The sequence below is a fragment of the Vigna radiata genome, chromosome 5 (assembly GCF_000741045.1).
Source record: "Vigna radiata var. radiata cultivar VC1973A chromosome 5, Vradiata_ver6, whole genome shotgun sequence".
Taxonomy (NCBI): domain Eukaryota; kingdom Viridiplantae; phylum Streptophyta; class Magnoliopsida; order Fabales; family Fabaceae; genus Vigna; species Vigna radiata.
Window position 1 is genome coordinate 24,424,471 of NC_028355.1, and position 12,594 is coordinate 24,437,064.

At 30.5% G+C, this 12,594-nt stretch overlaps 2 protein-coding genes and 1 pseudogene across 2 annotated transcripts; 2 read left to right on the forward strand and 1 right to left on the reverse strand.

The window, feature by feature from the left end:
- Positions 1–4,579: 4,579 nt before the first annotated feature.
- Positions 4,580–6,071, forward strand: LOC106761463 (probable BOI-related E3 ubiquitin-protein ligase 2). The gene is made up of 2 exons (XM_014645016.2): positions 4,580–5,143; positions 5,459–6,071. The coding sequence occupies exons 1-2, from the start codon at positions 4,844–4,846 to the stop codon at positions 6,011–6,013; spliced, it is 855 nt and encodes a 284-aa protein (XP_014500502.1). The 5' UTR covers positions 4,580–4,843; the 3' UTR covers positions 6,014–6,071.
- Positions 6,072–7,682: 1,611 nt separating this feature from the next.
- On the reverse strand, positions 7,683–9,752 carry LOC106761252. The gene is made up of 2 exons (XM_014644782.2): positions 9,380–9,752; positions 7,683–8,734 (listed from the first exon to the last, which is right to left on the reverse strand). The coding sequence occupies exons 1-2, from the start codon at positions 9,668–9,670 to the stop codon at positions 7,910–7,912; spliced, it is 1,116 nt and encodes a 371-aa protein (XP_014500268.1). The 5' UTR covers positions 9,671–9,752; the 3' UTR covers positions 7,683–7,909.
- A 2,007-nt stretch (positions 9,753–11,759) lies between these two features.
- Positions 11,760–12,451, forward strand: LOC106760508 (annotated as a pseudogene).
- The last annotated feature ends 143 nt before the right edge of the window (positions 12,452–12,594 follow it).

A 12,594-nucleotide genomic window follows, 5' to 3' on the forward strand; every position in this document is an offset into this window, starting at 1 on the left:
TTTTCCTTGGTGGAAAATCAAAGTCCCAAAGTGAACAATAATGACGACGTTGAAGGACTTGATTTTTTAGGAAAAAAAAAATATTGGTGAAGATGGGATTTGCTTTAACTTGGGTAGTTTAATGTGACTTTGCCCTAGAGTTGAAAGCCAAAAAAACAAAAGACAGGTAGTTGAGAAGTTGCTGCAAAGACTTTTGGCGTCAAAATACGATAAATGGGGTATGCGTAATGGAACAATATCCCATCTTTAATATATAGTTTGAAAAAAGCAAACCCCATTTTCCAGGAGAGAGATGATGGGTGTTCTTTGAGAAGAGTGACAGTGATAAGAGAAGGTGGTGTGGTGTGGTAGTATAGTGATATAGGTTTGGTTTTCACATGGATTGCACCCTACCCTTTGGTTGCGTTGCGCAAGAGGCGCCCAAGAGACCAGTGAGTTTGATATTCATGGGGTCAAACTGGGTGGCCTGCACGTGGGTCCATTACCACTCACCATCTCACCATGACTTTTCCCAGACACCAAGCGAAATCAAACATCATTCTTTTTTTTTTTTCTATTGTTTGCTGTTTTCGCTGACATATAATGTTTTCGTGATTTGAGATTCCAACGTAAGCTGGGTCCTGTTCATGCCTTCCTCTCATTACATGTGCTGTTCCAAAAAGATAGGTTCAATATATATAAAGGCCAAACTTCAACACAAACTAGGATCAGTACACATACTTGCTGTATTTTTTAATATCATCTTTTTATGTATAAAATAAAACTCTGCTGCTAGTCTTTTGCTTTCAGTTATGGCTAAAACCTCTGGTTGGCTCCCACTCCTCAAAACAAAGCTATGTATATATATATATATATATATATATATATATATATATATATATATATATATATATATATATATATATATATATATATATATATATATAAGTGAAGGTTATTACGTGTACCTTTTGGCTTTTGGTGGATGAGAAGGTTTATGCAAGCTATCAACCACTCAGAAAGCAATCTGTAATTAAGAAAGCTTAATTCAATGCTTAAAACCTACATCATCGTGAATAAAATTCTGCGTAGGTGATTACCTGATAATCACATCTTGTTGCTTTGGTAGAAGTTGTATATTTGTAGAAAATGATGTATGATTACAAGGCAGTGTATGTGGCCAACAACTCTGCTTGCTACATATATAATTAATAAATCAACAAGATTATGAAAAGTTTTAGTTAATGATATTAGGATGCATCACTTTCAGTTTCAGCTGACATATGTTTGAATTACACCTTCATCTTTCAATTTTCAAACAAGAGATTAATATGCTGCATTATGTGCTCATTTTTGTTTTGTTTTTTTACCTTTTCCCTTTTGGCTATTTTGAGTGAACGCTGTGGACCGTGTAGTGCATTAGTCATGTTTTTCTCTCTACAGTCTTCGGTAGATTTTGTTTCTTACTTTTAAGATTGTCTTTTGATTTTTAAAAGATACACTTTAACTGTTTAACTATCAAATTTGACATGATCGTTTTGTCCCCTTGTGATATTTTATATTGTACAGTAGTTACAAAACATACTTTGTTGTAATTTTTAGACCACCAATAAATTTGATGAAGAAAAAAAAATCTCAAAAATTTAAGTTAAAACGACCTAAATCTAATATATATATATATATATATATATATATATAGATAGAGAGAAAGAGAGAGAGAGAGATTATTTATTTGAACTAGGAAAATATGTTCATATATCTCGAAAATCGAATTTATTGGAGTTGGTACTCCATATAGTTCGATATTGGACTCTGAAATTCAAGATGATAGATATATATATACAGTATATATTAATTTTTTGAATTATTAATATAATCTACAATGAAGATGGTATAAAATGATTGCTGACATTTATATATCGTAAAAAGCTTTTATATAAAAGTATAATAGTTTTGAATTTTTTGAGATTAATGACTGTTTAAATTGTTTCAAAGTGCATTTTATAATACTTTCGAGTTGAAAAGAAAGTATAATAAAGAAATTAAATGTAAGTATATGTTCTATAATAATAAAAAATAAATATGAGTTTACAATTTACATTGTCATACAATCACAACAAAAATAATTAATATTAAATTTATATAGTGCAAAACTTATTAATATACAAATATTAAATTCAAAAAATTATTTAAAATATTATTTGTGTAATAAATAAAAGTGCAGAAGAATAAGTAAAGGAAAATGAAAATTAGTTGTGTTAAATGGAGTGTTAAGCAAGATAACTAAAAAGTCAACAAAGTGAAATAAATGAAAATATAAGTATTTAATGAAAATAAAATAATTTATTATTATAAAATGATATAATTATGTTCTGTTTTGTTAAATATCATTCTTATTTTAATTTTATTAATTAGTTTATGGAAAGCAATAACTTGTTTTGAAAAATACGAATATAACATATGTATTATTTAAATATCAGTCTAGTTTTGATTTTATTTAATAAAATTGATTTTCATTGACTTTTGAAACTAACAAATATTCAATATATTGCACTAAATTCTTTCTCATTACTTTTATTATAGCAATTACAGCCAGGTTCATGATTCAGGCTATTATAATATTAACAACCTGTTTTTAATATACTATTTTAAATATTTTTGTTACAAATAAAATATATATGGAAAATAATAATTTTTATGATCTATTTTTTTTATTCAAATACTCTTTCTCTTATTTTATAATTTTCATAAATTGAATTGATAATAAATATGTATTATAAATAATGTATTACAACTCATATGAGGACCCTTTTAGGACTTTTTACATTTTCGGTATATTTTTTTAAAAATAATTATCAAAATAAATAATCTTTTAAAAAATTAAATATGTGAAATGGTATTTTAAAACACAAACTTTAACATCGAAAACATATTCTAAAGTACGACTTGTACTAAATACAAAAATAGTGTTCGATTTTTTTTAAAGAAAATGAAGTATATTTTTCAAATACAATTTCGATTTTTTCTGAAGTTAAAATATATAGTTTTTTTTATAATACGATATATATATATATATTATTTATTTTCGTATTTTTCTTAAAAATATTCTGAAAGGTAAGAAAAACCAGCACTCGGAGAAAGAAGAAAATAACAGATCCTGAAAAAAAGTATAAATTATATTATAATGGTTTGAGATAGTTTTGATTATATTTTTGACACAAATTACGAGACATGCATATAACTTTGAACACTTAAATTACTGACGTTGGATTACGATGTTCCATACAGTGTATGAGAGAGTAAGATTGCTAAAAACAATATAAAAATATTTTAATTTCTCACATGCATTCTCCATTTTTCTTATATAATCCAAAATGTTATTGGAAAAAAGAATCAAGTATTCAATATATGATATCTTTCTGGGAAGAGTTAAATTTTAATTAACCATATAATTTCGAGAGATTAGCTTTTTTTATTATTATTATTATCTAACTTGAACTCTCATCATTTTTATTTTTGTTAATAGTTAGTCTCAATACTTAGAAAATAAAGTTAATCTTAATAATTGATATCACTCAAAGGACGAAAGGGTGATAAATTTTCGTCAAAAGTGATATTTCTGTTAATGAAAATTACAGTATTTTTCCTGACACCACTGTTTTTACAATATGTAAATGATTTTATAATATCCAAAAAAAAAAAATACAAACATTTAATTGTCTAAATACGAACATTATAAGTTAAAAATTTTAAATATATAAACGGTTACGTACAAAACGCCTAACGTAAAGAAACTTGAATGTTGTAGCATTTATAAATTATAAGAGATATGATTAAAATAAATAAATGATACAATAAGTTAAAAGTATAAAAGTCATACTAATTATATTTTGTATCAATTAATAATATGAATTATTTACACTAATATTATAGTAATCAAACTCAAAATTTATAACAATCAAAGTTTTTGTCCAAAAAAAAAAAACTACTCAAATAAAATATATAAATAACTTAGCCATATTAATTAGCAAAAAATATTAAATTATCTTAAATTTATTATTCAGAAGAGTCAATCCTCGGGGCCATCAGGAAGTATTTATGATGGTTAACATATAATTTATTATTGAAATAAAAGCACAATGAATAGTTTCAGCCTATTGATAGTAGAGTGTTAAGAGTTACATTTTATTTAGTTTTAATATTTAGCTATGATTGAATTTTTAATTTATTTATTTATTGCATTCACATAGGTAGACCAATATGAAAATCTGAAGTGGAAATTTGTAAACCGTTTTAAGTTAAAATTAGTGAAAAAGGATTTGACGAATATTTATTTATTAGAATAGAATTATGAAATTAAAAAAAGAAATATTTAGGGTAAAGTTTTTTGACGTTCACATGTTTATTGATGTGAGAGAATTGGAAAAGAAATTGAAATGGAAAGCATGTGGTGAGTGTTTGCTTACCGCGTCCCACACTCCAATCTTTTAATGCTTATAAGATAGATTGAGAGAAAAGAGGAAGAAAGTTATAAAAGAAGAGAGAGAGAAATTGCAGTATCCTATGCCTTTTTCTCTGTTTCCTTTTCAACTTTTTTCAGTTACCATTTCCCTCTTTCAAATCTATCCATTAATTTATTTCAAATCTTTTTAACTTATTCTCCAACTTTGTTTTCTCATACAACTATAAATATGTATCGTCACACACCATGCTCTGCCACTCTCTCTCATTCTTGCCTCTTATGCGTTTGGATCTTTCTTCCATGCAGTCAAACCCAATGCGGTGAAGAAGGGGATCTCGTGAAAACCTTTTCTTCTTTATTTCTTATGTCTTCATCGTTTTCTTATTGGATTTCGATCTCCCCATGGCAATTGAAGCGCAGTTTTATGGTTCAAACAATTTGATGGTGTTTTTCAATTCTCAACAATATAAGCATAATCTGCAGCAATCAGGGCAACAACAATGGCTGCACCAAGCTAGGCAGATGACTCAAAACACGTCTCTTGTTGATCCCGTCTTTTCTTCTTTTTCCAATTCAAATGCCCAGATGAATGCTTTCCACAAGTACAATCATAACGCTCAACCTTTAGCCTCCTATCCTCATCAAAGCTTCGCTACTCAACTTGATGAACAGAGAGAGATTGATCACTATATCAGATCTCAGGTTAGTTTCGTATATTAAGGAACTCTGCTTGCTCTGATGGCTCTGATTGCTCTGCTTGTGTTACATTACAAAACTTTTTAAGGTTTTAGTACTTCAATGCCCGTGATTCCGGCGGGGAACATGGGAGATCCACCACCACAACGCCACGCCACGGAAATTGTGGTTGCATCGGTTGTTTTTATCTGCGATGTTAAGGAACTTGACTCTTTTTTTTTTTCATTAATTTGAGAAATTTGTTTGCTAGTTTAAGTTTGTAAAAACTTTGATTGTGATTTTGGGATTGTGTTAATCGGCGTTTGTTTTGTATTTGTTCAGAATGAAAAGTTGAGAGTTTTTCTGCAAGAGCAAAGAAAACAGCATATGGCGGAGTTATTGAAGAAGATGGAATGGAATGCTCTTCATTTACTGAGACAGAAAGATGAAGAAATAGTGGAAGCGGCGAAGAAAACGAGGGAGTTGAAAGAGTTTTTGACAAGGTTGGAGGTAGAGAAGGAATCGTGGAGAAAGGTGGCAGAGGAAAACGAGGCTATGGTATTGTGTCTTCATAACAACATAGAACGGATGAAAGAAAGAGCGGTGCATGGAATGACATCAGAGGATGCAGAGTCGTGTTGCGATGATAACGTGGGAATCACAGCATCAATGGGGGAAGGAACAGGAGAAAAGAGAGGTAGGCGTGGTGGGGTAGGAGAAATTGAAGAAATTAGGAAAAAGACAATGGATTGCAAACGTTGTAATTCTCAAAAATCGTGTTTTATGTTTCTTCCTTGCAGGCATCTCTGTTCGTGTAAAACTTGTGAGCCTTTTCTACAAGTTTGTCCTGTCTGTAGTACACCCAAAAAGTCTAGCATAGAGACTTTAATTGTATGATATTTTGAACATGACATAATTTTATACAAAATGATCCTTTTGTGGAGTTTTGTTTTTCTGGGACTTTGTTTATCGTTCTTGCCTCTGTTACGATTCTCTTTCATCACAGGCAGTAATCTAATGCAGAGATAAGGTTTTGAGTTTGGCGATGAATATGAATAATGAAATGCGTCACGTTCAAGAGGGATTCCTGATGAATGGTCTATTCATGTTTATGTCCTTGATATTTGAAACCGATGAATGGTCTATTCTGGAATCTGTGTCATCTTAGTTTCTCCGAGTATTTTCACCATAAAAGCTCTTCCATATGCCTACTTTATCACCATCGCCGGTTACTTCTGGATTTGTAAAAAAAATATTCATAACTCTTTCTATCAATGTAGAAATTTTGATATGATGTTCTTCAGTTACAAATCATAATATACTTTAATTTTTGTTTATTTTTATAATATAATTCAACATGATTTACTATTATTAATTCATAGAGCAAATTTTTTTATAGGATGATACATACTCATCAAATAAAAAATCATGAAATTCTTTTTCTTTATTTTTGTAAGATATTAAATGCATTTATTTTAGTTTAATATTCTATAAAATATAATGATAATATAATCTTCTCCGATATGTTCTTAATAATCATCTTAACTCTTTTAAAATATATTAAGTATTATATATATATATATATATAACTATTTTCCATTTTTTTACTATGAATTCAATTATTCTCTTAAATTGATTTTTCAACATCAGTTAATTGTTGACATTTTTCATTTTAACACATAATTAAGAATCTTCATTATTTTTTCTCAATTATAATGAGTTGTTTGAATAAACTAAATTATAATTATTTAGGCCTAAATTCTCTTTCATATCTCTAGTTTTATTTATACAAAATTTTAGTTATATATTTGATTTTCTATTTTTTTAAAGTTAAACAATTTCGGTCCAGTGTAATATAATTCAATCATTTTCACAAAAATATTAATGTATCGGTCAGACTAGAAAGGGGGTTGAGATTAAAATAGTTTAATTGTATATTTGATTTTTCTATTTTTTAAATTAAACAATTTTGATTCATTAATATGTTATTCAGCTGTTATCAGAGAATATTAATGTATAGGTGATAATAACATTTAATAGGAAAAAATGAGAAGAGAAAAAGGTTGGTGGATGAGTGATTACATGGTCCAAAGATTAATAAAAGGTGGTCAATAATATTTCAAAGGGACAGAAAGTAAAAATGATTTAATTATATATCTGATTTTCTAGTTTTCCCAAATTAATTTTAATCCACTATAATATCATTCATAATAATGGAAAGAGAAAATGGTTGGATGGTGGTGGTAGAGCCCTCGAAAATATTATAATTATAGTAAGGATAATCATATTTTGATAATATTTTTTTGACAACTTTTTTTATAACAGAACATGTGTCATCATTTTATTGATCTATTTAAATTTATGATTAAAAAATATTTAAAACGGACCAATCACAAGCTGCCACGTATGCGTTGTCAAAAAGTTGTTAAAAAAGTGTTGTTAAAAGAAGTTTTTCCTTTAATATAATCAGAAAATACATTAATTTTCATCTTGTTTTTGTGTTGTAAACACAAATGTAGGAATGACATACTGCAGTGAACTGGAAGGCCTCATCATCATACATATATAACTCAACAGTAGTGATAAGATCAATTAGACAAATATAGACAAAAGTTCTCAGCAACAGAAAACTTACATATACACATTCAAATGCAAAGAAGATATTTAACAACCAATTACACAAGTTGTCTCGTTGATGTACTTCCTCTTGACAACCAATTTTCTGTCTAAAGAATCTACCTTTTATAAATACCATTCGTGGGAAAAAAAAGGACATTGCTGATTAAAGATAACTTAATACAAACTAAACCCAAAAAACTGGCTAACAATGATAGCCAATCCAAGGGCTATTGCAATAAGGGAAGAAGCCCAAGTGAGCTTTTCGGTTATCCTAGGTACTCTATCTTTCAGTGCCTGACTACACGAACCTATAAACACAGTATAGCTTCCCATCGCAATCACAGTTCCAATTAAGAACATGATGAGAAACGCAGCACCGGCTAAACGAGAGGGCAGAGCAAGGGCAGGCAACATCATCATCAATGCATCCGGTTGCAGTCCATGAACTATTCCAGTGGCAAAAGTAGCAAATCCAATCTTCTTTTTCCCTACTGTTGGATTATCAACTGATTCACATTCACCACTTTCTAAAGCAACACGCGGGGTATGTACTTCTGAAGCTTCTCTAATTCCCATGGCACCGATTACTAGCAGGGTTAGACCCACCACTCTAGTGCCCCAAGTTCGGATAATTTCAATATGGAGTTGATCCTTCAGGATTAAAAATATTAACCCAAAAAGAACCTGACCAGCATCATGGCCACAACCCCAAAGGGCTCCAACAGCAGCACTCTCCATTCGGGTTCGACCAATTGACAATGGAGCCAAGGCGGCCAGGTGGTCAGGCCCTGATAGTGTGTGCAAGCACCCAGCTAAGAAACCAGTCCAACCACTACTTAGGAGCTCGCTTTGGATTAATTTTCCACCGACGGCCGCTGCAGCAGGACCACCAGTCTTCGCAGCAGTTTGAAAGGTTGCAAAAGCTGCTGGTGCAATAGCAGGTTGGATTAAGATCAAAGCAAGAGCAGAGAGTGTGATAAGAATCCGAGCTGGTATTGCCTGAGACAATTTTTTTTGTTAAGATCTATATATACAGCAGAATTTAAAAAATAATTAGGACAAAAAACACTATCGCGAAGAATATCATCCAAAACAAAAAAATTAAAGAATAAACTGAAATTATGCCACACATATATATAAATATCCAAGTCTATATTCAATTACATATAGCCCACACTAAACTTGATGATCATGTTTTATTGGCATAAATTGGTCATGCCATCAAGGTACAAAAAGAATATTAGACCATTAAGAAGTTAACAACTTATACCTAGTTTCAAATCAGGGTCATAGATTTGTTTGTCACGCTAGAAAAGAAGTAGAAAAACAGAAGCAGGAATACAGGTCAAACGGTGAAAGAATCAGTTCACTAACTTTACAAGACGAGGCTCTTGATCTTAAGTTTGTAAAGGCGATTCTTGACCCTTAGCACACATCAAATTCCAATTGGAAAAATAAAAACTGCCATTTTAAAAAGTAAAACTGTATCACCCCTTGAGGGAGTTCTTTTAATCCTTAATTAAAAAAAAAAAAATCAAATGGAGCTATCCTCATGAAACATGAATTTGAAAATGACCAATGATACACAAACGAGAGAGAAAAAAGAGTGCTTAACAACAATGATTGCTGAAGGCATAATCATACCTTTGGCTTTTGAACATTCACTGTTTTGATTTGATTGAGAGAATGGGGTTCCGGTGGGGGGCGATCTGGAGAAGAGGAAATGGATGGGAAACCATTGGGGTGTTTGGAAGATGAAAAAAGAGAAGGGTTTTCATACTTGCAACAAATTGAGGTGACCCTCTTCAAGTCGGAACGTGTTAAAGGAGATAAATTGATTCTTGCAGTTGCAGATTGAAATGGAATGAGAAATGGGAAAGATTTGGTGAAAGTTTTGACGGAAGGAGGCGAAGGCGATGACAGAAGCCTATCCATGTGTGGCTTCTATCTAAAAAACAGAGAGAGAACAGAACAAAACAGAACATATAACAGATTCTTTACTTAAATAAAACCAACCATTACCTAACCCTTCTTCCTTTCATTGAATTAATAAAGTTAAACCATTACAATATTAAAAATAAAAAATAAATATTTTGAACCTCTCATAACAAATGATTTAAAAAGGAAGTAAAAAAAATGTATAAATGGATTTTATTCAGTTGTCTATTTTGACCATTGCCGACAAAAACAGGTTGAAACTTAGAAATCTTAGAAAATTGTAATGTTTGTTTTATTAGTGGAATGGATGTACATTTATGTGGTTGTTTTGGCAACTAAGTTTTGTGGGAGTGTGGTGAAATAAAGTCCACATTAAATTAAACTAATAAAAAAAAAGCAAAAAAGTTTGGAACAGTAGAAAATGACAAAAGAAGCCTTGCCACATCCACATGATTGCACACTTTTTAATGTGTTCTGGCATGCGCTTTCGTGTGTAAGGCACACATCCAGACCCACTTCTCCTTTTTCTCTTTTCCTATCGTTTTCATTATAACATTATAAAAAATCTATTACAAACCAACGTATGTGTTTATTCAGTACATTGATTGAATTCTGCAATTAAAAAATATACTATGAAGTATACAATTCGTTATGTATTTTTATATTATATAATAATTTGGAATGTTTTTTTTTAATTTTACCTTCAAAAGAAACATTAACCTGAAATATATTTTAAATTTACATAATATCTGAATTGCATTTCCATAACTCACAAGAAATATGTTTTAGATCACACATTGTATAAAAATTTATGAATTGTGTAAATCATAACTTATTTTAGATTGTACAATTCAAAAAAAAAAAGTTTTAGTTGTATAATCATAACTTCTTCTTTTTTTAATTATATATTGTAGACTATAATCCTTAATAAAAAAAGAAGTACAAAAATGCTAAAAGAAATACAATCTATTTTAGCAACTTCTTCTTGAAAAAAGTAAAGGTATTTTTTTTTAATATAGATTTATGGAAAAAACTATATGGAGGTGCAGGAAGAAGTGGATTTGTCTGTGCCTGTGGTTAAGGCCGAAAGCCCAGGAAGCAGGCTTTGGGGTCAGTCCATGAACCAAAGAGCCTATTTTTTTTTTTTTTTTTTTATATATATATATATATATATATATATATATATATATATATATATATATTCCACCATTGTCATTTTATTAAAATTATTAGAGGGCAAATATCAATCTTAAAAAATAAATGATTTTTTTTATTTTTAGATTCAAAACATTCGACTTTTCTGAGATACAGGGTATTGTCGTCTGATAGATGAAGACGTATAAAATTTCAATAATTTCATATGTGAAGCACTGGTACTAAATTTTATTATGGCTTGTCTTTTGCCTGTTACAATAATAATGCACTCAATGCAGTTGTCTTTGTCAAGAGAGTCGTGTGTTGCTATAAACTTTGGTTAAAAAGGATAATATACAAAAAAAAAAGTCCAAAATGATAAAAAAATTATATAAAATAATCTATGTTTCAATTATTTTTTTATTTTTGTTTTATTTGTGGTGCTTTAATATCTGTAGACTCAACTTTAAAAGCTTCACAGGTACACTGACACATATATACCAACAACACCAATAATTTTCTAACTAGTATATAAATTTTGCATGCGAGGTTTTTGTATTTATATATAAATTTTGTATTTAGTTTATGGTATTTTTTTTTTTTGTTTTAAAAGAAGTTATTCAATTGAAATTAGAAGTGGTTAAACGAAAATAAATAAAAGAATGAAATAAAATATTTAACCAGTAATAAGATTTTTATACAAAATTTCATAATGAAAGGGTTTCAAACATGATAATATTTCGGGCTTTATCGATAATATTTTAATTTTGAATTAATTTTATAAATATTTCAAAATACGATTTATTACTAATTAGCTATTTTATTATATTTTTGGTTTCTGATAAAAAAAAATAACACAAAGTCCTCAGTCGATTTCTAATTGATTATAAAAAAGAATTACATTTGTTTCCTAGAAATGCTAACGTTATTTTTCAGGAACGTTGGTGTTTAAAGCCTGGTACAGTCAACGGTCAAAGCGTACGGTCAACTGGACATAATGTTCAGCAACGCTGCGATCGGTAGTCTCTCCAAACAGACGGTGGCGGAGCTCCACATGTCCCAACTCGACAGGCTGTTCACGGTGAACGTACGCGGAATGGCGGCGTGCGTGAAGCACGCGGCGCGAGCCATGGTGGAGTGGCGCGTGAGGGGACGCATAGTGTGCACGGGGAGCTCGGGTGGCAGCCGCGGTGATCCAATTGCGATTGACTACATCACGACGAAGCACGCGGTGTTGGGTTTGATGCGATCGACGAGCATGCAGCTTGCGGAGCACGGGATAAGGGTGAACTGGGTCTCACCCAATGGGTTGTCAAAGCCGTTGACTTGTAAACTGGGAGGGATGAACGAGGAGGAGGCGCGAGAAGATTGCCGGAACTGGTGGGAGGGATGACGCCCAAACTGGTGGCCAACGCGGTGCTGTTTCTGGTCTCTGATGACTCCGCCTTTGTGACCGGCCTTGATCTTTGGTGTAATAATCAAGTTGTTATCTCAGTTAGTAAAACTCAAAGAACAAAATACCTGAAAGCAAACTGTCTCTTTACTGCTAAGTAAATGGAAGAAGATGTGACTGTAAAATTAGGAAAATAAAATTTTTTCACCATTTTATAACACTATTTTGACATTGTACACGTGTCAAAATGTGGTTGGTCGATTTCAAATTTAAAAACAAACTTTGGTTTTTCTCTTCTAAATATACCCCTGCCTCAACTTTTTTTAATTTAAAATCGTCTAATCACATCTTAACACGTAATAATATAAAAAAATCGTGTTAAAATATCATTGTC